At 44.2% G+C, this 26,823-nt stretch overlaps 1 protein-coding gene across 1 annotated transcript; it reads left to right on the forward strand.

Moving 5' to 3' along the window:
* Positions 1-7,743: 7,743 nt before the first annotated feature.
* Positions 7,744-24,866, forward strand: LOC117369171 (parvalbumin, thymic CPV3-like). The gene is made up of 4 exons (XM_033963279.1): positions 7,744-7,807; positions 16,339-16,471; positions 17,859-17,968; positions 24,598-24,866. The coding sequence occupies exons 1-4, from the start codon at positions 7,747-7,749 to the stop codon at positions 24,621-24,623; spliced, it is 330 nt and encodes a 109-aa protein (XP_033819170.1). The 5' UTR covers positions 7,744-7,746; the 3' UTR covers positions 24,624-24,866.
* The last annotated feature ends 1,957 nt before the right edge of the window (positions 24,867-26,823 follow it).

The following is a 26,823-nucleotide window of genomic DNA, read 5'->3' on the forward strand; positions in this document are numbered from 1 at the left end:
TCCTAGAACAAATGCTAGGAAGTACTTTTTTACCCAGAGGGTGGTAGACACATGGAATGCTCTTCCAGAGGTTGTGATAGGCCAGAGCACAGTACAGGGGTTTAAGGAAGGTTTGGATAGGTTCCTGAAAGATAAAGGGATTGAGGGATACAGATAAAACCAGAGGTAGGTTATAAGAATGGTCAGGAACCACTTCACAGGCCATGGACCTGATGGGCCGCCGCGAGAGCGGACCGCTGGGCACGATGGACCTCTGGTCTGACCCAGTGGAGGCAACTTCTTATGTTCTTAATTAGGGTACATCTGCTTAATTTAATCTGCTATCCAGCAGACCTATATCTCAATCATTTTTTTTACCCACCCTTGCTCTGCTTCAAATCCAGCCCCTTTTTATACAGGCAGAGGGCCATTTTCAATAAGGCATCTAAGCCTGACTTTGGCCGTTTCCCACAAGACGTTCCAAAAGTCAGAACGGAGAAATGTCCATTTTCCAAAACGCTAGACATAGAAGGGGCCACCATTTATACTACACCGGCCACACAGACATGCCAGCAGAGTAGAGGAGAACTGCTGTGGACTTCCAAAGCCGACGTGGGCAGCAAGTTCTTCGCTGCTCGGGCCAAAGTTGAAAAGGTAAGGGGAAGAGGCACAGGTATGCATGCGTGGCAGGGGGGTGAGAGAAGAGGGCAGGAGAGGGGCGCCACCGCCCCGGGCTCCATTCACCCCTTGTTACGCCACTGAGCCCACCCAACACACCCCCTTGAACTTTGGACGCATAGTGGACAAAAAGCCTAGCGAGACATCTAGAAAGTCAGTTTCGAAAATCAACTCCTTGGCAAAATCATGCTTTTTCAGCCTCCACATGCTGAGGAAAGTTAGATCCTACTTCAGCCAACAACACTTTGCCATCCTTGTCCAATCCATCATCCTCTCCAAACTAGATTACTGCAATGCCATCTACTTAAATCTATCAAAAAAAAGTCTTCTAAGACTCCAACTAATCCAGAATACTGCAGCCAAACTGATCTTCTCAAAACGCAAATCTGACCATGCCTCACCACTCTTTGCCAAACTTCACTGGCTCCCAATAATCTCCAGAATCCATTTCAAATGTTCCTGCCTGGCTTTTAAGATCATTCACGGCACCCTCCCTCCTCTTATCCCACTATCTTTCAACTCCTCCAGTCCCGACTCCTCCAGAACTGCCCAAAGGTATAAACTAGCCTTCCCCTCTCTACGCGGCATCCACTATGCAGGCAAACTGGGAAAATCCCTTCTCTTCAAAATCACAGGTCTTTGGAACGACCTCACCATCCCGTTGCGGAACCTGGGCTCCCTTCAATTATTCCGCAAACAACTGAAAACCTGGCTTTTCATCAAATTGTAACTCTATCCTCCCCCCCCCTTTTTCTCCTCCCTTCTACACATAAGTTCATGTAAACCTTTTCTTCTTCTCTACCTACTATTTAAGTTCTTGTAAACCGTGTCGAGCTCCATACTCATGGAGATGATGCGGTATATAAACTTAAGGTTTAGATTAGATTAGATTAGACGTACCGGCAATTAGGACGTCCAAATGCCAGTTTATGCTGTCTTTTGGACGTCTTTCTTTTTTAAAATGAGCCCCATAGTATCAAAATATTCGGGCATATTTTCAGCCTGGTACCATCCATATAAGTTTTTTAACTCTACAGGTAGTATGGTTATATATTTGCCAGCTGCTAGTGACTATGGGCTCCTTTTACGAAGCCGCGTTAGCGGTTAAATGCGCGTAAAAGCAGGCGGTAGTTTTTCAGCTAGCGCAGGGGTTAGCGCATGATAAAAAGTCGGATGCGATAAAGCCGCTAATGCGGCTTCGTAAAAGGAGCCTTATATGCTAACTTCTTTCAAATATCAGGCTTATAAAGGGCAGATGCTGGATAAGCATAATATTAACTTTTAATTAATTCTTAGATCAGCTTATACAAAGGCAATTTAAAATACAATCATGCAAGTGTGAATTCAATAAAAAGTGTTATTCTTATCCATATTCTCCTGAGATATAAGCAGAAAAGCGTAATTAGTTAGGCGAGAAATTCAATCTATGTATCAAATCAAGCATTTGATCCCTGACCAGGTAACCAAAGTAGGGGCTTTGTCACCTTTTGGGTCCTATATAACCAGACTAGTAACCTTAAGCCGGCACAGCTGTGCTGCCCCTGTATGTCTTCTGGTACCGTCTCTTCAGCAAGCCAAGAAAACGAAATAGGTAAGGACGGGTTGAGAAACTGATCTGGGGTAAAAAGCAACAGCCGCACTGATCGGGGAGTTTTTGTAGTCCCTGTTTTGTTCTCATTGCTCTTTTGTGTTTTGCTCTTGACTGCGTTTTGCCAGGGAGAGAGCCGACAGTGTGTGGTGCAGTGGTTAGAGCCACAGCCTGAGGTTGTGGGTTCAAATTCCACACTGCTCCTTGTGATGCTGGGCAAGTCCCCCATTGCCCCAGGTACATTAGATAGAGTGTGAGCCCACCAGGACAGATAGGGAAAAAAGCTTGAGTACCTGAATGCAAATTTATATATAAGTAATATATAAATGCTTAAATAAATGGCAAGTGATAAACCCTAGAGAGTTCCATCCTTTTCCAGAAGCAGCTTTTTTTTTTTTTTTTTTTTTTTTAATCAACAAAACTTTCTGTAACACAGGAAAATAGCAAATAATACAGGGAACAAATACTTAATTATTTAACCAAAAGAAAACCCCCACAACTCATTTTACCCCAATGTAGGTCGAGACCAAGAGATAAAGATAATTATTTCCACACAGTTATTTCCAGAGGAAGATTGAGGAGACTCCTCATGACAGAATTTGGCAGAGAGATGATTTTATTTTGTTAAGAATTTGATTATGAAGGCAATTTGGGGATAATGGATTTGAAACTGTGCCTACCTGGCCAAGTCTTGTTTAGACTTCCACTGAGATGTTCTAGGAGTGCTACATTTACGTTTTCGTGAATGACAATACAATTTATGTGTTTTCTAGCAGTCATTGTTATGCTTGCAAATTTCACAGTGCCAGATGTTTACCCCAGCTGCTGCGTGGGTAATTTTTATAAACGAATGAACAATTTCAAAACTATGATTGAGGAGACAATTGAGTTCAAACTACTGTTCCAATAAATACTGCCAAGTGAACACCAATGAAAAGATGTTATTAAAACAAGGAAAAGTCCTCGAGATTGTTTTCTCATGCCTTAGTGTCGGAAAAAAAACAACAAACAACACCGGCAAACAAAAGTTGGCAAAGTGGAGTGAAAGAACTGAAAAAACCCTACATTTATTTGTCATACAAAATCAAAAAATTAAAAACAATAATAAGTGGCACAGATACAGATTTTTTTTTTAAATCAGAAATCTGATATGATTGTCTACGGAATCACACAGTCTTATGCACTAAAACAATGCCACCTTGATGTTGACTCCAATTTCCGCAAATCGGGAAGGCTGACAAATGGTGTGGCAGTAAAAGGGACATTTATTGATGAATAAAAACACAGGGGGTCCTTTTATTAAGGTGCACTAACCCATTTAGCATGTGTGCTAAATGCTAAGAATGCCCATAGGATATAATGGATGCCTTAGCATTTAGCACATGCGCTAAATGGGTTAGCGCAGTGGTTCCCAACCCTGTCCTGGAGGACCACCAGGCCAATCGGGTTTTCAGGCTAGCCCTAATGAATATGCATGAGAAAGATTTGCATATAATGGAAGTGAGAGGCGTGCAAATCTGCTCCATGTATATTTATTAGGGCTAGCCTGAAAACCCGATTGGCCTGGTGGTCCTCCAGGACAGGGTTGGGAACCACTGGGTTAGCGCACCTTAATAAAAGGGCACCACAGTTCTTCCACTCCACTTTGCCAACTTTTGCTTGCCAGCGTTGGTTTGTGGTTTCCCTCATATTCAGTGAAATTTGGGCTTTTTTTGTTTGTTAGTGTCGGAAGAACACATTAGGTCATATGTTATTATGGGTCAAAGACCTCATACCCGTATATGTGCTATTCTTTTTTTTTTTACTTTTTTCTCTTTTCTTTTTAATGTGCAATCTGAAAAAAAGAATAAGTCATAAACAGCTTCCTAACAACAATTGAGAAGAACACTTATCTTTCTCCATAAGCAGCTTCTTCTTTTTTTTTTTTTTTTTTTTTTTAAGTTCAGAAAATTTTTATTAAAGGTTTTGGTAACAGAACATAAGCAGCTTCTTAACAAATGGAGCACTTACAAAGAAAAAAAAAACTCGCTTCCCCCCTCTTGCCATTCTCTAGTTCTGTGGATAACACCATCCTCCTCCCTGTCTCGTCAGCTCGCAATCTTGGGGTGATTTTGGACGCCTCTCTCTCCTTCTCTGCTCACATCCAACAAACCGCCAAATCCTGTCGCTTTCTCCTCTATAATATTACCAAAATCCGTCCTCTTCTCTCTGAACACACGACCAAAACCCTTGTCCACGCTCTCGTCACCTCGCGCTTAGACTACTGCAACGTACTTCTCTCGGGCCTCCTCCGTCTCTCGCCTCTTCAATCCGTTCAAAACTCTGCTGCACGACTCGTGCACAAAAAGATCATTGCGCTCTGAGAATCTGGCTTTACCGAAGACAACTGTGAATCCAAGGCTTGTGGAGACTGGTAAAATGACTTTTTGTTGAGCAGGATTTAAGATATGGAACTCCTTGGTGGGTCAGATATGAAATTGCCGTGAAAAGGGCATGTTTAGAAAATTACTTAAGACGCAGTTATTCGTAGATGCCTTTTCATAGCCAATAATTTTCCTCTCTGGCAGAGTTGATGGATTCATGACCTTTACTATACAAGCTATGGTATTTTTTGTAGATATGATTTCTGAGGATTGTCTGTATGTTTATTTTATCATGTTTTGGGTTTAAAATTATGTATGTAAATTATGTAAACCGTTTAGTTGTAAGCGGTATCGAAAATTTTAAAATAAATAAATAAAATATTCTGTGAGAACCGCCATTCTCACAGGTGTCAGGTCAAAAGCGCGCCAGGACAAAGGCGCGCCCAGACAATTGAGCGCAGCGCGCGCCGCCGCACCACTCTAAATTACTGTTTTTAGTGCTCCGACGGGGGGGCGTGGGGGGGAACCCCCCCACTTTACTTAATAGACATCGTGCCGCGTTGTGGGGCGTTGTGGGGGGTTGTAACCCCCCACATTTTACTGAAAACTTCACTTTTTCCCTGTTTTTAGGGAAAAAGTTCAGTTTACAGTAAAATGTGGAGGGTTACAACCCCCCAAACCCCCCATAACGCCGGCGCGATGTCTATTAAGTAAACTGGGGGAGTTCCCCAACAAAACCCCCCGTCGGAGCCCCTAAAAACTGTAATTTAGAGCGGCGCGGCGGCGCGCGCTGCGCTCAATTGTCGGCGCGCGCTTTTGTCTTTCGCGCCGTTGTCTATGAACCATTCTCACATTACCCCTCTCCTCAAGTCACTTGATTGGCTCCCCGTCCATTTCCGAATACATTTTAAACTCCTCTTGCCGACTTACAAGTGCATTCGCTCTGAAGCCCCTCCCCAGATATCTCTCTTCACTTATCTCCCCCTATGCTCCTCCCCGTGATCTCCGTTCATCGGACAAGCCCCTTTTATCTGTACCCTTCTCTTCCACTGCCAACTCCAGACTCTGTCCCTTCTTTCTTGCGGCACCGTATGCCTGGAACAGGCTGCCTGAATCAATACGTCGTGCTCTATCCCTGGCAGTGTTCAAATCCAAGCTAGAGGCCCACTTTTTTGAAACTGGTTTCAACTCTTAACTCCAACTCACTGCTGTCAGGTCCCTAGACCCACTGTATCATTTCCTCTACCATAATCTCCCCACCCCTGTAATGTCCTGTCTATATTGTATGTTAAAATGTACAGCGCTGCTTACGCCTTTTCAGCGCTATAGAAATAATAAATAGTAGTAGTAAAAAAAGGAAAAAGAAAAATAGCACATATACAAGGTTTCTGACCCATGATAAGTATTATAAATCCTAAAAGACAAAATTGCTGTGGACCCGACACGGTCCGTGTTTTGGCTTAAAAGCCTTCTTCAGGGGTCCAGGACGATGTCCGCACAATGGATAGAAACAAAAATGGATGGTAAAATAAATTTGAACCTACTTGCTGCAGCCGCTTTCGTTTTCACTTCAGTTCCTTTTGGAGTACGTAGGTTCTCGTTTTAATTCCTTCGGAAGGGAGTTCCATCACCTCGGAGACATCACCAAGAACATTCTTGTCCGAACGCTTTTGTATTTGATGTCTCTGTAGGAGGGTATTTCTAACAGGTTATTCTTGGCTCGAGCGCAGGGCGCGTGCTGGTGTATGCTAATGTAGTCTGGCTGCTAGATATTGCGGTTACATAGTAACATAGTAGATGACGGCAGATAACGACCCGAATGGTCCATCCAGTCTGCCCAACCTGATTCAATTTAAATTTATTTATTTATTTATTTTTTCTTCTTTGCTATTTCTGGGCAAGAATCCAAAGCTCTACCCGGTATGGTGCTTGGGTTCCTACTGCCGAAATCTCCATTAAAACCTTCTGCGAGATGAACGATTTTGTGCATCAGCAACAAGATTTTGAATTTCACCCTGCTATCAATCGGGAGCCAGTGTAACTCTTTCAGTAGCGCAGTGGCACTCGTCTACCCCCGAGTTTCCAAGTTTATTGGTTTTTGATATACTCTTTATCTAAAATTGGCTAAACAGTTTACGATTCGTTTCATAAAATATAACTTAACATAAACATGAAATTAAAAGCATTGTATATAAAAAAAGAAAAAGGGGCTATAAGACAAATATAGCGCACATGAGTAATAGAGAAGAATACCAACAGACATCTGTATCTAAGGCCCTCTTTTACTAAGGCGCACTATTAGCGCACGCTAAATGCTAATGCGCGCATGTTAGTCTATGGACGCGTTAGCACGTGCTAAATCAATTAGCGCGCGCTAATCGGTTAGCGCACCTTAGTAAAAGAGGGGATAAATCTAAGATGAACATAGAACACGATACAGTATTATGTGTGCAAATAAGTAGGATTTAGTAAGAACATAGTACACGATACTAGTATTATATGTGTATATATGTAGGGTGATTGATTATGGTATGTAGCACCTTTACAGAAGCTCATGTAAACTGCATCTGAATTGACTCCCCAGTCATTAGTAGCGATATAGAAGCTTTCAATAAATAATAAACAATGGTTGACATAGGCCTAACTCTAGGACGCCTAACAATGCCTAAGCAAGCCTAAGCACGCCTAGGCACCGCTATGCGGGATTCTATAAATGGTGCCCAGTGGTTGATTGACAGCTACGCTGAGTGAAACTTACAATGTAGGCACCATTTATAGAATCAGGCCCCAAGTATCTGTATGCTTACTTTGTAGTTATGTAAGATGTCCTGCATGTTCAAGTTTCTATAAATTCTATTTGAGAGACACTCAATTCTTTTCCAGCCTGCAAACATGCAGAGGTTTCTTTTTTTTAACACCTGGGAGGAGAGCACGGAGCGGGAACAGAGAAGTAGATGCTTCCTAGTGAATTTCTAGCCATGGAAATCAGCTTGACGAATGTTTGGCATTTGTTAAAGTAAAAGTTGCTCCCAAGACGCTGCATTTAGATTGATTTTGCCCCCCGGGGCATCTTGGAGTATTTCATAAAAATGTTGCTTACACATGTCCCTTTGTAACTGGTTATTTCCTAGACCCGAGATGAGTCTGACTAGCGTTCTCAGCCCTGCGGATATCGCTGCTGCTCTGAGAGAGTGTCAAGGTAAAGAACGAGCTTCGTATCTAGTACATGAACCGACACATGGTAACTCGCCTTCATTCTTATGACATGTCAAAGAAAGGATGAAACGGAATTTGGTTATCATACATACTTCAGCTTCCCCAGAAAAGAAGAGAGAGAAATACGTGTCAACAAGTTTTAGGTGATCTTTTTTTTAAAAAAATTGGACTAACCTAGGGGTCCTTTTACTAAGCTTACCGCAACAAAAAATGCCTTACCATGAAGAGCACTCAGGCATCCCATAGTAATTTTTACATATGCATGCTCTACCAATGGACTAAAAAATAACATTTATTTTTTGGTGCTGGGGTGGGCCTGGGGGCAGAAAGTGGGCATGTTCTACACATTAACTGATGAGCCCTTACTACTTACAAAATAGGTGATGGTAGGGCTCACAAGCTAATGGGAATATTAGCACATGGCCACTTATACTGAAAATGGACAAATCGGCCATTTTACCCCCATTGTAAAAATGGGAATGGCCCGCGTAAGGATGCACTAAGGCCATGTTTGACTGCAGTTTGGTAAAAGGGCCCTCAATACGTCTGTGATCCAGAAAAAAAAGGGGCCTAGTGGTTAAAGGAGATGCCTCGGCACCCTGAGTTTTTGAGTTTGATTCCCACTCCAGCTCCTTGGGACTCTGGGCAAGTCACTTAACGCTTCGCTGCCCCAGGTAGGAAATAAGACCCGTCTAAAATATGTAAACCGCTTTGGTTGTAATCGCACAGAAAAAGCGGTATATCAAGTCCCACCCCCTTTACCCTATTAAGTATCTTATCTACACAGCGTCCATTATGGGGTAGATTTTCCAAAATGATGTAACCAAGCAGGAAAGGCTCCTGCTCAATTAAGCTGCATTGGCCAATTCTGTCATCCCAGGACAGCAAAAGATTAGAGAAACTGGGCCTCTTCTCCCTCGAACAGAGGAGATTGAGAGGGGACATGATTGAAACATTCAAGGTACTGAAGGGGATAGACTTAGTAGATAAGGACAGGTTGTTCACCCTCTCCAAGGTAGGGAGAACGAGAGGGCACTCTCTAAAGTTGAAAGGGGATAGATTCTGTACAAACGTAAGAAAGTTCTTCACCCAGAGAGTGGTGGAAAACTGGAACGCTCTTCCGGAGGCTGTCATAGGGGAAAACACCCTCCAGGGATTCAAGAATAAGTATATAAAGACAGGTTGTTCACCCTCTACAAGGTAGAGAGAACGAGAGGGCAGTCTCTAAAGTTAAAAGGGAATAGATTCCGTACAAACGTAAGGAAGTTCTTCACCCTGAGAGTGATGGAAAACTGGAACGCTCTTCCGGAGGCTGTCATAGGGGAAAACACCCTCCAGGGATTCAAGACAAAGTTAGACAAATTCCTGCTGAACAAGAACGTGCGCAGGTTGGGCTAGTCTCAGTTAGGGCACTGGTCTTTGACCTGGGGGCCGCCGCGTGAGTGGACTGCTAGGCATGATGGACCACTGGTCTGACCCAGCAGCGGCAATTCTTATGTTCTTATAAGGGCTCACCCCGTTAGCAGCAATTTGCAGTCCACTAAGTGCTCACATATAGTTAGGAGAGTCAAAGGTAGGGTTACCAGATGTCCAGGAAAACCCGGGCATGTCCTCTTTTTAGAGGACTGTCCAGGTGCCCGGACGGACTCTCCAAAACCCAGCAGTTTGTCCAGGTTTTGGAAATTCCTGACGAGCTCTGGCCGCATCTGGAGGGCCTCTGAGCATACGCGGATGGCGCCACACACATTCGCACGTGCTCCGGGCCCTCCAGACGCGGCGGGAGCTCACCAAGGAAGAAGAGAGGAGGCTTTGTGAGGGCGGAGCTAGAGGCAGAATGGGGCAGGGTCGGAGGCCGAATAGGGCAGGTTCATGTGTCTCGGGTTTTGCGGCCCAAAATCTGGTAATCAAGCACTGGTCTAAATATCAGCCAGCACCCAAATTGCTGCCAGTGGCACCACGTGATGCAGATATTCAATACCAGTGCCCAGATTAGACCTGGCATTGGGTATCCAGGTCTAATTAAGCCAATGTTATCAGTAGCTTTAAAATTATTGACTGCCATGGGCTTAATATTTTGGGGGTGGGGGAGTTTCCTGTCTCCAACAGCCTTATGCTAGTTTTTATGATTTGGCTCTAAGATGTATTAATGCTATTCTCACTTCCTAGAACTTTGGTGCTGCAGTCATTTCCTGCCATGATGTCTAAGCAATGCATAGTGTGTAATGTAGTCTCATGCGTGCCGCGGCCACTTTTGCCCACCTGTATAAGCTTCACTGCTAGAGGTCTTTTCTCCTGTACATAGGGTTACAAGATTTTACTTATGTAAAATCCGGAACCACAGACGTGCCCCCAGGCCTGCCCATCCCCGCTCATCCCTGCCCCATTAAGCCCACGCCTCACCCCCTAGCCCTGCCCCCTCAGGGCATGCATGGATACCCCTCCCGACGCAATCTGCTTTTCAAAACCCAAAGTGCCGGGTTTTGAAAAGCCGTCCGGCACCTGGACACGTCCGGGTAAATCCGGACGTCTGATAACCGTCCCTTTCTCTCAGCTGAGCTTGAATCCTTTGTCTGCCTGCTGTTATTTCCTGGTCACTTCCACTGTCTTTGCCCTGATGGGTCAGCAAAGGTATGGCCTCCCTCTGTAACCTGTTGTCAAGCTTTGACCCTGTTGATCTCCTCCCCCCCGGGCCTTGTGGGCATTCCTTTTGGACCCTTTGTCCCTGTGGGTCAGTCACGCTTCTCTTTGTCTTGGAAACACACAGGCTTCTCCTCACCCCCTCCAAACAGAACTAGTCTTTTTACCTTAAGCTACCTGAGCACACGTATGAATAATTCAGCCTCTCACTTGTGGAACTTGGACTACTCGGCCATAAATCCTTCTTCCTCTCAAATTTCCACCATCATCTCCTGCTGCAACATTCAGAACTTTGGAGTCTCTTGCCTTGGGGCAGTGAACTTCTGAGAATCAATGAATTGTGGCTAAATCAGCTGCATTTATTCAATAACGTATATTCCAGAAAATTATAGAGACTTCCCGTGTGTGCCAGTGTGCCAAGGTCATGCTCTCTGGAGAATATAGTATATGTCTGCTTTAAGAGCCTGGGACCAGCACAGTACGCTATATAATAATAATAATAATTTTATTCTTGTATACCGCCATACCCAATAAGTTCTAGGCGGTTCACATCTGTTAATTAAGATCCGCGATGACACATGGATTTACAAAATTTTAACAAAGTTACAGGCAATGAAGAGGGGAGCGTGGGAACGCTTTAACTGAGATTTAGCAGAGGTAAAAGTAATACAGAAGGTAGGGTTGGAAGGTATGAGATAACGAGAGAGAGACCAAGTGGGGGGGGGGGGAAATGGGGGGAGCAGAAGGAACGGGGTGAGTGTGGGAAAGGGGAGAGGCAGGGGGAAAGGGGGTTAAAAGGCCTGTTCGCGGAAAAGGTGCATTTTGAGAAGTTTTCTAAAACTAAGGTAAGTGGGGGGCCTCGAGTATCATTTGGGCAAGCCAAGGGTTCAGTTTAGCCGCCTGGTCAGCAAAGGTTTTGTCGAGGAATCTTTTGAAATGACATAATTTTAGGGATGGGACCAAATGAGGGAGGAGGAAGCTTTTATTTTCATAAACACAAAAGGCCAAATTCTATAAGAAGCGCTCAAAAGTTAGACGCCTAATTAGGCACTATTCAGCGCGATTCAAGTCAAATCGGGCGCTGTTTAATGAATCACGCTGAGCGGAAGCTATTTTGGAGGCGCCCAAGAAACAGGCCAGCTCTAGGCACAACTAAAAGTTAGGCGCCTGGCTGAGCGCTTAAGCCACGCTTAAGAGCGACGATTCTGCAACAAGGCATCTAACACGTAGCCACGCCCACGCCTAACGTGCATAGCACCTAAATTTTTAGAGGCGCCTCGTTGCAGAATCGCTCTTTCTTGATAAGCGCCTAAGGGCTCCTTTAATCAAGGTGCGCTACGGGGGTTTGCGCGTCAGACATTTCATCGCGCGCTAACCCTCGCGGCAAGCCAAAATACTAATGCCTCGTCAATGGAGGCGTTAGCGGCTAGCGCGGCAGGTGGTTTAACGCGCGGTATTCCACGCGTTAAACCCCTACCGCGCCTTGATACAAGGACCCCTAAGTTTCAATTCTCGCTGATTAAAAAGCTTAATTGAGCTTGTTGCTCAATTTAGATAGGCGCCTATCTAGATGGGCGCCCCCGAAATAGGTGCCTAACAGTAGGCGCCGGTTACAGAATTTGGGCCAAAATGTAAAAGGATTTTGTAAATCTGGCTTAAAATGGGGGGGGAGGGGGTTGAACACTTGCTACATCTAGCTCTATTTGTTTTCCATATTCTATTTCTTTGATACAATCTCTAAGTGGCGCCTGAATGCGATTGACACGTGGCAGGCGTGATTTTTCTAGGCACCTACCCGTTTCAGGCGCCACTTATAGAATCGGCGCCTAAGGGCCGGATTCTCTAAAGGACGCCGCTGTCAGCAGCCACCTTAAAAGCAGCCGCCGATCGCGTGTAAATCAAGGCGTCATTTAGAGAATCGCACAGCAAAAGATAGGCGCCGGAAATGTAGGTCAGGCACGCCGCTTCTGGCATTAGGCATCATAAAGCTCCTACGGAGGCGCAATTCTGGCTCTCTTTTTTTTAAGGCACCTTGAAAATCGGTTTGAAACGTCATTTAAGTGGCATTTTTTTGCGTAGCTTAGATGCCAGTAGGATGCCTACTGGTGCCTTAAAAAAACAGCACCGTTTATAGAATATGGGCTTAAGTGTGCACAAATGCAGTAGCCTAGTAAGAGGGGTGCGGGGGTATGGACCATCCCAGGCGCCGAGTCGGTAGGGGCGCTGGCACCTCTCCGCCCTGTCCTGCACCACACCACACTCATGCCATCCCTCCCCCCTCCCCCCCGTACTTCTGTATTATCTTCGTTAGTGCGAGCAACTTCTGCCTGCCTGCCGGCCAACCTGGGTCCCCTCTGAATCGCTTCCGGGTCACAGGCCTAAGAAGTGATATCACAGGGAAATCCACAGCTGGCATGAGGAGAATGCTGCAGAAGCCACTCGCATTGGTGAAGATTAAGAGGTACGGGGGGTAGGAGAGCGCAAGTGTGGAATGGGGGGGGTAGGAAGGAGCAGGGGGATGCAGGAGTGGGGGTGCGAGGGGGTTCTACCGCCCCAGGTGCCTCCTACACTTACTACGCCACTGCACATATGTGTATACATATTTAGAATACTAGCATATAATGCAGGAGCATATCTTAACACTCTCTAAGGGAGTAAAGGTGGTTGACTCCTGTTAACCGTGTCAAGCTTTGCGAATGTAGAGATGATGCGGTATACAAACCTAAGGTTTAGTTTAGTTTAGTTTGACGCAGGAGTAACCTTTGTCATCTGAAGCTGCTGTTTTTTGGTGCTTGAAGATTGTCACTGTGTATATCTCTTGCAGCAGTCTGACATTAAAATGTTATTTGAAAAATAACGTATGTATCGCATCTTATTCACCCCAAATTTTCAGGATACTTTGGGGGCAATTCTTGTGCAGACAGTGGACAGAGCCGACTTAACCATTGGACCAGGTGAGGTACTGACCCAGGGCGCCAGCCTTAAAGGTCGCCAAAGTCCACAGCCACTAATGTCACCGCCAGAGGCTCACCTTGTGCAATGGTTAAGCGTTTCTGCCCCTTCTCTAGTCTCTCTGACCCTCTTTGTTCCAGCATTGCTCCCCCTCCCCCTCCCTCCCATCTGCCCGCTGGCCTAGGGTTACCGTATTTGTGAAGACACTTGACTCCGCCCCAGCCACTCCCATACCCCACCCCTGGTCCCACAATGTCCTGCCTCACCCCTACCTTTTACTCATTTCCTTAGTCTCCCTTCCCGTCCTCTGTACCTTTCTACATGCATAAAATGTGTAGAGAGCAGAGTATGTCTAGTAGTGCTGTAGAACTGATCAGTAGTAGTAATATCATTCCCAGCTCCATCCCTATCGCTTCTTCCTTCCCTTGCCTCCAAGGCCATTCTGCTATCCATGCTCCTGTTCTCCTATATCCCACCCCAGGACTAATATCTCTCTCCCTCTTCCCAAATCCACCATCTTTCTCAATTTACCCCTCCCCCATCCCAACATCCCTCGTCACCCTCTATTCCCCAAAATCTCCCCATGGTATCATCTCTCCCTACCCCCTAGCCATGGGTGCTTCTCTCTCTCTCTCTCCTCCCAACTCCCACCCACCACATGTGCTTCTGTCTGTTTTTCTCTCTCTCTCTTCTTCCAACCCCTTCCCCCCACTCCCGGGTGCTACTCTGCCTGTCTGTCTCTCTCACCCTCCAAACCCCCAACAGAATCCGCACGACCTCTCTCTCCACCTCCCGACTCCCTTCACCTACCCTCTCCCCAGCCACTGTATTGAATCTTTGAGCAGCGACAATGAGGTGAGCCTGCTGCCTTCGGCATGCCCCAGAAGTCGCTTCTCTGCAGCAACTTCCTGTTCCCGCATAGGCGGGACTTGCAAAGAAGTGACTTCTGGGGCATGCCAACAGCAGCAGGCTCACCTCATTGCTGCTGCCGGGCTGCTGAAAGATTCAATGCAGCAGCCAGGGAGGAGGTAGGTGGGAGAGCCAGCTAAACCCGAACAGACTCTCCCAATCTTTAAAAAAAAAAAAGCCATCTGGACTCCCATTCTTCAAAAAGAGGACATGTCCAGGTTTTCCCAGACATATGGTAACCCTACCCTGGCCTGCAAACTTACCAACAGCAGTAATATGAAAAGAGGCAGCCTCCGGGCAACCCCTGGGTCTTCCCTTAGCCAGCATCCTGCCCACAGGAAATTGCATCAGAGGAGGCAGAACTGACAAAGGGAACAGCGGTCAGAAGCTTCCTCTTTTTAACTTGCTGCTTCCGGCTGTTTTACAGAACTGCTAGGGGAAAGGGAGAAGGAACAATTCTGAACCATAAGGAGAGAGGCAACAATGCAGACAGAAGAGGGTGGAGTGCCATAATGCACACTGGTGCAATCTGAACCATAGGGCTGGTTCTGGTGTTTTGCTTTTAAAATAAAACTAATGTTGTATCCTTTTTCATATCCTGGACATTTGACAAAAGCGTACTGTATAATATTTTTAAATAAATATATAAACAAGTTTTACATTAGAAATACACAAAGGCTTTCAGTTAAGAGTGTTACAGTATCCTTATCGAAAAACATCTATATTGAAACTGGGTCTCTTTTCCCTGGAGAAGAGGAGACTTAGAGGGGATATAATAGAGACTTACAAGATCATGAAGGGCATAGAGAGGGACAGAAAGAGAGAGAGAAAGGGAGACAGAGAGAAATAGAGAGAGAGAGAGATAGAAAGAAAGAGAGAGAGAAAGGGAGAGAGACAGAAATAGGGAGAGAGAGAGAGAGATAGAGAAAGACTGGAGAAACTGGGACTCTTTTCCCTGGAAAAAAGGAGACTTAGAGGGGATATGATAGAGACTTACAAGATCATGAAGGGCATAGAGAGAGTAGAGAGAGACAGATTCTTCAAACTTTCGAAAAATAAAAGAACAAGAGGGCATTTGGAAAAGTTGAAAGGGGACAGATTCAAAACGAATGCTAGGAAGTTCTTCTTTACCCAACGTGTGGTGGACACCTGGAATGCGCTTCCAGAGGGCGTAATAGGGCAGAGTACAGTACAGGGGTTTAAGAAAGGATTGGACAATTTCCTGCTGGAAAAGGGGATAGAGGGGTATAGATAGAGGATTACTGCACAGGTCCTGGACCTGTTGGGCCACCGCGTGAGCGGGCTGCTGGGCACGATGGACCTCAGGTCTGACCCAGCAGAGGCATTGCTTATGTTCTTATGAGGCTTTGGTTAGTATAACTGCTCCTAAAGGTTCAGGGGAATTTCAAAATCAGAAATGTCATTTTATAAAAGATTGACTGGATGGCATATATACAGTATATGTACATTAACCCCCTGTTTTACTAAGGTGCACTAACCGCTAAACGCTAACGCGTCCATAGACTAAGACGCAGGCGTTAGCGTTTAGCGCGTGCTAAATCAATTAGCGCACCTTAGTAAAACAGAACCTACATCTATTTTATAAAGAGAACATACTTGCCTTCATAAAATTGCTCAGCCTATCATTGAGTGAAACAAAACATTTCTTAGGACTACTATTACATTGCAAAAAATATTTGTGAATGGACTTCAAAATGCCCAGCCAAAATATTCATGTAGGCTACTTCCTCCTCAGTCCAAATTGTACTCCAAACAACCCCCCCCCCCCCTTTTCATGTGCTTTTCAAATAATCAAAACAGTCAAAATTTTCAAAATATTGCTTCATAACAGTTAACAAACACTTCACAAAATCAGACTTAACTTCTGCATTTTTATTTGGAATCAAAAGCTGGAATTATGAAAGTCATAGAAAATGTCTTACAGGTCCGAGTGAGTAAACGTGAATCACTTGCAATGTCTTAGCTGATCATTTCGGTGTCTTTTGTTTTTACCAGCACCAGAGTCCTTCAGCCACAAAAAATTCTTTGAAACCTGTGGCTTAACGAAGAAAACGGCTTGCCAAGTGAAAGAGATCTTTGGCGTGCTGGATAACGATAATAGTGGCTTCATTGAAAAAGAAGAGCTTTGGTAAATTGTTATTTGTTAAAATGTGGCTGCACAGATTTAAGCAACAAGACGTTACGATATATAACTTTATAAATAAATCAATAAATCTAGAGACCAATAGCTGCATAATGTAAAAAGACTCAGGGCTCCTTTTACGAAGCTGTGCGGTTTTAGCGCACGTGGTAGCCGAAAATCTACCGCCTGCTCAGAAAGAGGCGGTAGCGGGTTACGCATGCGGCACTTTAGCACGTGCTATTCCGCACGTTAAGGCCCTAGCGTGGCTTTGTATAAGGAGCCCTCAGTCTACCAGATTGATAATACTATGGCGCTACCATTGGACGAACTAGGCGATTGCCTAGAATGCCAAATATTTTGGAGGGGGGCAGCAAAAAAATACCCCTACAATGACAGGCTTTGCTTCACTTTGAATCCCTTTTTACAAAGCCACGGTAGCGAGTCCCAGCTCAGCAAATGCGATGCAGTCTATAGGAACTGAATGGGCAGTGTCGCATTTGCAATGTGGGACTTGCTACTATGGCTTTGTAAAAAGAGCCCTTTGTCTGTAGCTCTTCAGCATCTTCTCTCAATTTGCTCCCTCCCTCCCCTCCCCATATAGGTTTCCCTTCCAACCATGCACCTGCCAGCCCACCATTACCACTCTTGCACCCATGTTGCATGTGCCTAGGAGCTGTGGCAGCAACACTAGACAGACAACAGAAACACAGCACAGGGCTTTTGAACTCATATGTGCTCTGAACCCCCTGCTGTATCTCGCCTCAGGCTAACAGGATATCAGAAGCAAGCTGCAGTAGAGTAGAGAATGACACAAGGACAAATTTTTTCCCGTCCCAGTAAGTTCTTTTCCTGTCCCTGCCCCATTCCTGCAAGCTCCGTCCTCATCTGCACAAGCCTCAAACACTTTAAAATCATAAGTAGCAACATTCAAGAGCTCAGATTGTGATGTCATAATGCCTCATTCCACCAATGCCTAAGCTCCGTCCTCATCTGCACACGCCTCAAACACTTTAAAATCCTAAGTAGCAACATTCTAGAGCTCAGATTGTGATGTCATAATGCCTCATTCCACCAATGCCTAAGCTCTGTCCTCATCTGCATAAGCCTCAAACACTTTAAAATCATAAGTGTTCGAGACTTGTGCAGTTAAGGCAGAGCTTATAGGAATGGGGCAGGAACAGGGACAAAACTCGCTAGGATGGGAAAATTCTCTACAGCAGAGTCCTCAGTCCAAGAACTGCATTTCTCAACCATTTTCATTTGTTTGCCATCTTTTCCTTCAATCTTATTCTGTTTCCTTACCCCCTGTTAAAAAAAAATGGTTTGGTTTTTTTATTGTAGTACTATTTGCATTCCAAACAATCCAATCATGTTCTTGTTTTTGATCCTGCAGTTTTTTTCTTCAGCGCTTTGATCCTGGAGCCAGAGTTTTAACCAGCAATGAAACCAAGGCATTCTTGTCAGCTGCTGACCATGATGGAGATGGTAAAATAGGAGCTGATGGTATGAGAGACTCCCTTTCTGCTCCTTCTCAAATATAGAGTACCTGTATGTAAACCGCTTTGAGTGTGGTTGTAAAACTACAAAAAGGCGGTATACAAGTCCCAATCCCTTTCCCTGATGTCATAATGCCTGGCAGAAACCCAAATAGCAGCAACATTCCAGAGCTCCTATTGTGATGTCATAATGCCTCATTCCACCAATGCCTAAGAGCCAACCTCATCAGTGATGTCATAATAGTTTCACTGTTCTCTACTTGGCTCACTTCTGATATTGTATTGGAGGAGAGTGTGGCGCTGCTCCTTGTGACAAAGGTGTGGTACTTGGAGAGACCCCCCCAGGAAAGAGACTTGGGAGAACTGGTCAACAAGTTGATGAAGCCGTCTGCGCAATGTGCGGCGGTGGCGGCAGCAAAAAGGGCAAACAGAATATTAGGAATTATTTCGAAGGGGATCATGAACAGATCGGAGAAGGTTATCATGCCACTGTACCGAGTCATGGTATGCCCCCACTTGGAATACTGCGTCCAGCACTGGTCACCGTACTTGAAGGACACAGTACTACTCAAAAGGGTCCAGAGAAGAGCGACTAAAATGGTTAAGGGGCTAGAGGAGTTGCCGTACAGCGAGAGATTAGAGAAACTGAGCTTCTTCTCCCTTGAAAAGCGGAGACTGATAGGGGACATGATCGAAACATTAAAGATAATGAAGGGAATAGACTTAGTAGCTAAAGACAGGTTGTTCTCCCTCTCCAAGGTAGGGAGAACGAGAAGGCACTCTCTAAAGTTGAAAAGGGATAGATTCCGTACAAACATAAGGAAGTTCTTCTTCACCCACAGAGTGGTAGAAAACTGGAACGCTCTTCCAGAGGCTGTTATAGGGGAAAACACCCTCCAGGGATTCAAGACAAAGTTAGACAAGTTCCTGCTGAACCACAACGTACGCAGGTAAGGCTAATCTCAGTTAGGGCACTGGTCTTTGAACTAAGGGCCGCTGCATGAGCGGACTGCTGGGCACAATGGACCACCGGTCTGACCCAGCAGCGGCAATTCTTATGTTCTAAGTGGTAGAAAGATTAGTAACAAGGGGCTGCCATATAACTTGGCAGCAGTGGTAAACTGTAAGGTTTAGAGGTAGGCAGTTGAGGTTTACAGAGGAGACATAGCAGGCCAGCATCAGTGAGCTATGTCGTGACAAGCGAGGTTAGCATTTGGGTAGCTTCCGAGAGCATCTAAGAAGGGCTGCTGAATTTCGGGAAAAAGTATGTTTTTAGGAACTTCCTAAAATGCATGTGGGAGGCTGATGCATTGACCAATTGACTCAGCTCCGGGTCTTTGGAGGCTGCTTGGTAAGATAGTAGTCTGCTGATGAATCTGTTTTGAGTGCAGTCTTTAATTGAGGGGAAGGTGAAGAATGATTGATGATTCATGAATGTTACTGGCCAGACTTTATTGAGGATGTTACTGGCCAGACTTTATGGTAGATATCCTGCAAACCGGATGGTTGGATAGGCGGGAATGAGCTTGGATGGCAACTTCAGCATTTGGAACCTAAGACAATACCAGGTGGACTTTACAGTCTATGAACTAGAAATATCAAAGAAGAGACAAGTTAAATTAATCATGTATTTTTAATGGGTATAACTAATGGGCAAACTGGATGTAAAAGGTCTTTATCTGCCATCATTTACTATGTTACCTGGCAGAAACCCAAAGAGTAGCAACATTCCAGAGCTGAGATTGTGATGTCATAATGCCTCATTCCACCAATGCCTAAGAGCCAACCTCAGCAGTGATGTCACAATGGCTTGATTAGATGGCAACTTCAGCATTTGGAACCTAAGACAATACCAGGTGGACTTTACAGTCTATGAACTAGAAATATCAAAGAAGAGACAAGTTAAATTAATCATGTATTTTTAATGGGTATAACTAATGGGCAAACTGGATGTAAAAGGTCTTTATCTGCCATCATTTACTATGTTACCTGGCAGAAACCCAAAGAGTAGCAACATTCCAGAGCTGAGATTGTGATGTCATAATGCCTCATTCCACCAATGCCTAAGAGTGATGTCACAATGGCTTGATTAGATGGCAACTTCAGCATTGATGTCACAATGGCTTGATTAGATGGCAACTTCAGCATTTGGAACCTAAGACAATACCAGGTGGACTTTACAGTCTATGAACTAGAAATATCAAAGAAGAGACAAGTTAAATTAATCATGTATTTTTAATGGGTATAACTAATGGGCAAACTGGATGTAAAAGGTCTTTATCTGCCATCATTTACTATGTTACTATGAATACTTACTCAGGATGCCTCAAAAACATAGCTGACTGTGGTGTCACCAGGACAGGTTTGATAAGTTCTGCCTTATAGTAAATAATGGAGTCCATATCAAACACCAGGCCAGGACTTCATTAAATTAAAAAAAAGCCAGAGGTATATTCATAGATGATAAGGCTCCTTCTTGTGTAACGTAGGGCTTCCCTAGCTCAGTTCTCAAGACCAGTAACCAAATCTTATTTTAGAGTATCCAAACATATGAAGGAAATATTAGGTTCTTATCTCAATAATCTTCTTTCTGGTAGAAGGGTACATCAGTCTTGACCAATGGGCTATTTTCTCTCTTAACGCGAGCTGTGTAGAAGGCGTCAGCTACCTTTTTCGGCTCCACCTCCTTCCTCAGTGGGACATGCTGTAGTTCTTCAGTTTGTCTCAAAGCAGTTGTAAACCACTATAAGAGGAAAAATAAGAAAGAGGGCTACGGGAAACCTTATTGACAAGTCACTTCTGTTCTGCTCTGCCACAATTATTAGTAAGCAAACAATATCAATAAAAAGTATGGAAAACAAGGTGGAACAAACAAGCCATCTACCTGAGTGCAACCAGCACTAACACATGTGGAGCTATCATACTCTCACTTGCCTCTTAATACTAGAGAGTAGAGAATGACACGGGGAAAAAATGTGTCCCCATCACTGCCCCGTCCCCGGCCCACCGTCCCCTTCACCGCCCCGTCACCGCCATTCCCTTCACCGCCCCGTCATCGTCACCGCCACCCCTTTCACCGCCCCGTCACCGTCACTGCCATCCCATTCACCGCCCTGTCACCGTCCCCACAGCATCCAAATAAGCCTCAGTACTGCAATATTTAGCTTATTCCTTTCTTATAAATCAAAGTTCTGGCTGCTGAACTAGAGAAAGAGATGTTCAGCTGGCAGGGCTTTGTTTATAAATTTTTATCAACACAACTAATATACTACTTTATCCTAAAGCAAAAAAAAAAAAAGAAAGAAAAGAAATAGAATTTTTTTTTTCTACCTTTATTATCTGGTTTCTGCTTTCCTCATCTTCTCATTCAATTCCTTCCATCCATTGTGTGTCTTCTCTCTGCGTCTTCCATTTGCTCTGTTACTGTGCCTCTCCCTTCACCCCTCCCCCCCAATTGGTCTGGCACCCATCTTCTTCCCTTCGCTCCCCCATAGTCTGGCATCTGTCTTCCCTTCCAGTGTCTTCTCCCCACTCTGTCTTCCACATTTCCCTTCAGGGTCTGTTCCTCTCCACCCTCCTTCAATGTCTGTTCTATTCCTTTCCACCACCACTCTTCCCTCTTTCCTTCACCATCTGTTCCTTTCTACCATCCTTCAGCTCCTCTCATGCGGCTTATCTATCTACCTCCCTCCCTCTTACTTTCGTGGCATGTTACAATGTAATTTGTGCAAGCCGCTGGAGCCTGCAAGCTCTGTCCCCAAACAATATCGCTTCTATATTCCTATTTTTCCCATTTCTAATATCTCCCCTATGTATCTGGCATTGCCCCCCCATGCATCCATATACCATCCCCCATAGCATGCATGTCCCCTTTATGTCTCTGTCTCTATGCCCCCATGCACATAATTTCCCCTCTGTTTCTGTTACCTTCCTGTGTCCAGATTTCCCTTATCTTCCTTTTCCACACCAATGTGTCTTTTCTCTGCAACCCCCATCTAGCTTCTTTCCCTCTTTCTTCCCCCCCCCTGCTTCCAGCATCTGGCTCACCTGCCTGCCCTCCCCTTTCTTTCCTGCTGTGGGTTTCTTTCTCTCCCTCTTCATCCCCTTAGCCCAGAATCTCTTTCCCTCCCACTCCCTTCTTCCTAGTGTGAACCATTTTACAGGAGAAGTTAGGCTCCTCAAGTAGAAAAAGCACTTTGACCCCTAGCGAAGGATTATCTTCTGGGGGGGGGGAGGTCCTCCTCCCAAATCTTTGGATTCTAGTGTTGGTGCACAATTTCAGTCTCTTTCTGTTAAAATATTGTCATTTACATTTCTGATATTATGATTCTCTACATGGCGCAGTTTCTATACCTGTTACTGAAGAGATTGCTTTGAAAGATGAATGGACTTGTCTCCCCAGTGAGGCAATCAAGGATCGCGCGGTCCAGCAGCCCCCTCCCGCCCAATTGCAGCATTCAGTCAACTCCCTCCCTCCACCTCACCTTAGATGCCGAGTTTGCCGGCTTTCTTTTTTGCCCAGCCGCACGCGTTCAAAAAGCATGCGGCTGGGCGAAAAAGAAAGCCAGCAAACTCTGTGTGCATCTAAGGTAAGGTGGAGGGAGGGAGATGGCGGAACACTACGATCGGGCGGGTGGGGGCTGCGGGACCGCGCGATCCTTCATGGCCTCACTGCGGAGACAAGTCCATTCACCGCTCCACAGGGCGGTGAATGGCCTTGTCCTCGCCCCGCAGCGACCACTATTTTTACTTTCTCCGTTTCGGCGGGTTACCCGCGGCTACTCGCGGCTAGCCGCGGGTAACAATCACCGTGTCATTCTCTACTAGAGAGGTCTCTTTACTCTTCAGATGCCGGACAAGAGAAGATCTCAACCTTTGGAGACCCATACCTGTCTGAGACAGTAAAAAGGTATCATAAGAACATAAGAATAGCCTTACTTGGTCAGACCAAAGGTCCATCAAGCTCAGTAGCCCCACAGGATTCATTTTAGTCCTATGGTCCCTTCTGCAGATAACATGCTAATCTTTAGAAAAAGACCTGCATAGTGAGGAAAGCAGACTTATTTAGGAGACCATGTAGTTTTGAGGAGCAGGCTTCCTTTCTCCAGACATTTATGCCACTATGCTTGCCTCTCCTTTGATGATCACACCTATAAAGATCACATATACTTGGAGACTCTCTTAATCTTATCACTATAAGTATATTCTCCAAGTCTATACAGCACAAACCAACTCCAATTATCTCAAACCTGTCTTTTCTTCCGGGCCTCAGTGACACCATTTGGCCGCTCAACAATAGCTCATGGTGGGCCAGTGATGAGTGGACACATAAAGCTCACTGCTATGAACTATTGTTGAGTGGCTGAGTGGTATCACTGAGGCCCGGAAGAAAACACAGGTTTGACATAATTGAAGTTGGTTTGAGCTGTATATCAAGTTTCAAGTTTATTTAAAATGTTTGATTTGATCGCAAAATCCGAATCCAATGCGATTTACATTTAGGGCTCCTTTAATCAAGGCGCGCTATGGGGGTTAGCGCGTTGGACATTTCATCACGCGGTAACCCCCGCGGCAGCCTAAAATCCTAACGCCTCGTCAATGGAGGCGTTAGGTACTAGCGCGGCAGGCGGTTTAACGTGCGGTATTCCGCGTGTTAAACTGATACCGCGCCTTTGTAAAAGGACCCCTTAGTTAAAAATTAGGTTAAGATAAATATCAAAAAACAAGACAATTAGTACTAGTTGTAATAAAATAATACATTTGAAAAAGGGAGGAGAAAAAAAAAGTGGCTTAAGTACAATTCAAAAACAAATAAAAAGGGATAGGTAAAGAAACAAGAGGTTGGGGAATGTTACCCACTTAATTTTCACTTATCGGTGTTTCTAGTCTAATGTAAAATCTTAAAACTTAAATGAATCAGTTAAAAGCATCCTTAAAAGGCCAACTTTTTAGGAGACTTTTAAACTTGCTGAGTAATTTTTCTTTTCTTATGTTGATCAAGAGCGAATTCCAAATTTGAGGGGCTGTAACAGAAAAAATCACATCCCTCCTTGAATAAATGAATTTTAACAAGGGGGATTACTAGTAAAGATTTATCTTCAGATCTTAAAGATTTAGTGGGGCTATAGACTTAGAGAATATACTTATAGTGATAAGACTATGCTTGCCTCCAACATATTTACAGCTCAAAGAAAGGAACATGAAACAATTAGCACCATTGGTTCCTATGGTATTGAACTGAGCTATAAGTTATGTCATTACTGATATCACTGGAAAGAAGATGGCTTTCTCTGTGTTACCTGAAATTTACAATCCAGCAGCACTGAATCTTGGATATACTTTTAGTTTACGATGCTATGGTTTTTCACAACTCTAGAATCCTGCAGAACAGAATAAAACAGAATTTGAGGAAAGCTCTAAACCTTTTACAAAACTGATACCTTCCAAATGAACTCTATCATTGTTCAATGAACCATGCAATGATATGACCGTTTATATCTCTACCCTGTCTAGTTTGATGGGATGGAGACTCATAGAGGTTGTCCACAGAATTTCCTTCCAAATGATTCACTTGTACAGTATTCAGAACTTCCTGTTGCAAGAATTGTTGAATGTTTGTTTGTTTTGGTGTTTCAGAGTTTGAGGAAATGGTGCACTCTTAAGGAGACAAGAGGCTCCAGAGGAAGGAGGGAGATCCACCGGACAGCTGGAGAAAAACCCCCATCTAGGACCTACAATATGGATGGCATCCAGCTTTTTACCCCTTAGCTATTAATGAATGTGTTCTTTGACATATCTGTTGCTTAAGGAGGTACCAAGATGGAGGTTCAGTAGTATGTAAGACTTGGGCTGTAAGACATTTCTCAGGTACTGCACTTAAAAATGATTCAATAAAACTAAGAGTAACTAGAAATGAGTGAAACTTGTTTTTTTTCTTTAAGCTGTTTATTAATTTTTGAGCTTTATATTGGGCCCACTCTGAACTTTGTATGCCTTTTTACCCCTCTTTACCTCAGCATGTGCCTCTCTCTCACACACACCTTGCCTGGTATCTTTCTCTTCTTCTTCCTCTATCCAGTATGACATGTTCTCAACCTCTCTCCCTGCAAACCCAGCAGCACGAATCAGAATCCATTAACTCCTGATTCCTCCGATCTCTCTTCCAATTCATAGTCTCCCCCCCCCCCCCCATCAAGAAGAGCTTCACCTTCAGACCAGCGTCGGTCTCAAGCCCTCCTCCTTTGTCATCTCACCATGGGTGCATAATGCTGCTTGATCACTGAAGCTCTACAGCAGACACAATACAATGTCAACTGACTGTCTGTGTGCTGGGGATGAAAGTGCACAGTTCACCCCGTTCCCCTGCATTCCTGGCTGACAAATGGCTTTCCTTGGATTCTACATGGGCCAGTCAGGAGGTGGAGAGGTGGCTATTTTCCTTCTTTGGTTCTGTGGACTGCCTGTTTCAGAGTTGTAAGGTAGTGGTTTAATCCAAGTTTAATAAAATTTGATATACCACTTAAAAATTGTCTAAGCGGTGTACATTACATTTTTTTAAAAATATAAAAATTTGGGGGGGTATATAATTAAGATGTGAACCAAAACAAGACAGACTGAAACAAATAGGAAAGGAGGGTAAAACTTTAGTAGTAATAGGAAAGAAAGACACAGTGAGTTGACGCAGTGGTGGGGAGGGAAGATATGCTCTTGCTTATTTAAGGGGAGTTGGTGATCTAGGATGGAAAGGATATCAGATGACGTAAGCATCCTTAAATAATGATGACCATTGCAGAGCAATACCTAGGGTACTAGCCATCCAGTTCACCCCCATGTAATTCCAGCACTGATTTGTATTATGTAAAGGTCAACAAAAAGTGATGGAGAATTAGAAGGAAATAGAAATAGGTAAAAAAAATGTGGAGATTATATATTGGGGATGGAAGTTTTAAAAGATGGGTTTCTGTGCAGACATCTGCGCAGGCACAAACAGGTAAGACATAATGGCTTTTCTAAAATTGATATGTTTACATGCTGCACTGTTTACATATGGAAATACTGTACAAGAATTCTAAAAAGACCTAAGGCTCAAAGGTTAGTGCTTAGTACCTTTTGACTCACCATAGATCCACCCTCATGCCATCAACCTTGTAGGATCCTAAATTTAGGAATTCAGCTTTAGACAATTTTCAAAGGGGCCAAGATGCCCTCAAATCCTTCGAAAATTAGCCTATAAACAATTTCTTTTACAGCTGATTGAATATTTTACAAGGTACACATGACTGGGGTAATTTTTTAATAGGTTACCTAAGTTGAGAGAAAAGAAGATGCCTTATTTCAATCCTATTTTATATAGACACAGGCACCACACAGGAGAAGAATCAAGGAGAAGAGAGCAGAGGAACAATTCAGATCCAGTGACTTTGAACTCTACATTTGGTGCAGCGGCCTGCAAATCTGGGGAACTGGGTTCAATTCCCATTGCAGTTCTATATATGTAAATCACTCTTGATTGTAACCACAGAAAAGCAGTATGTGTGCACAGTAACATTACACCTTGAAGTCTATAAATGGAAGATTAGGTTCTTACCTTGATAATCTTCTTTCTGGTAGATGTGTCTGGGAGTTCTGACTATAGGTAATATCCCCCAAATTATGAGTTGTGTTGCAGAAGGATGAAATTTACATTCTGCAGCTCTGCCTCCTTCTCCATTAGCTGTAGTGCCCCCTTCAGTTTATATCAAAGTAATAAATCATCACTAGAACATAAGAAATAGGAAGAAGGAGTACTGGAATCATCCCCGATAGTATATTTCTGGTCTGCTCTGTAAGACAAAATTGAACCAAGTTAATCAACTCATAATT

Source organism: Geotrypetes seraphini, chromosome 11, assembly GCF_902459505.1.
Source record: "Geotrypetes seraphini chromosome 11, aGeoSer1.1, whole genome shotgun sequence".
Lineage (NCBI taxonomy): Eukaryota > Metazoa > Chordata > Amphibia > Gymnophiona > Dermophiidae > Geotrypetes > Geotrypetes seraphini.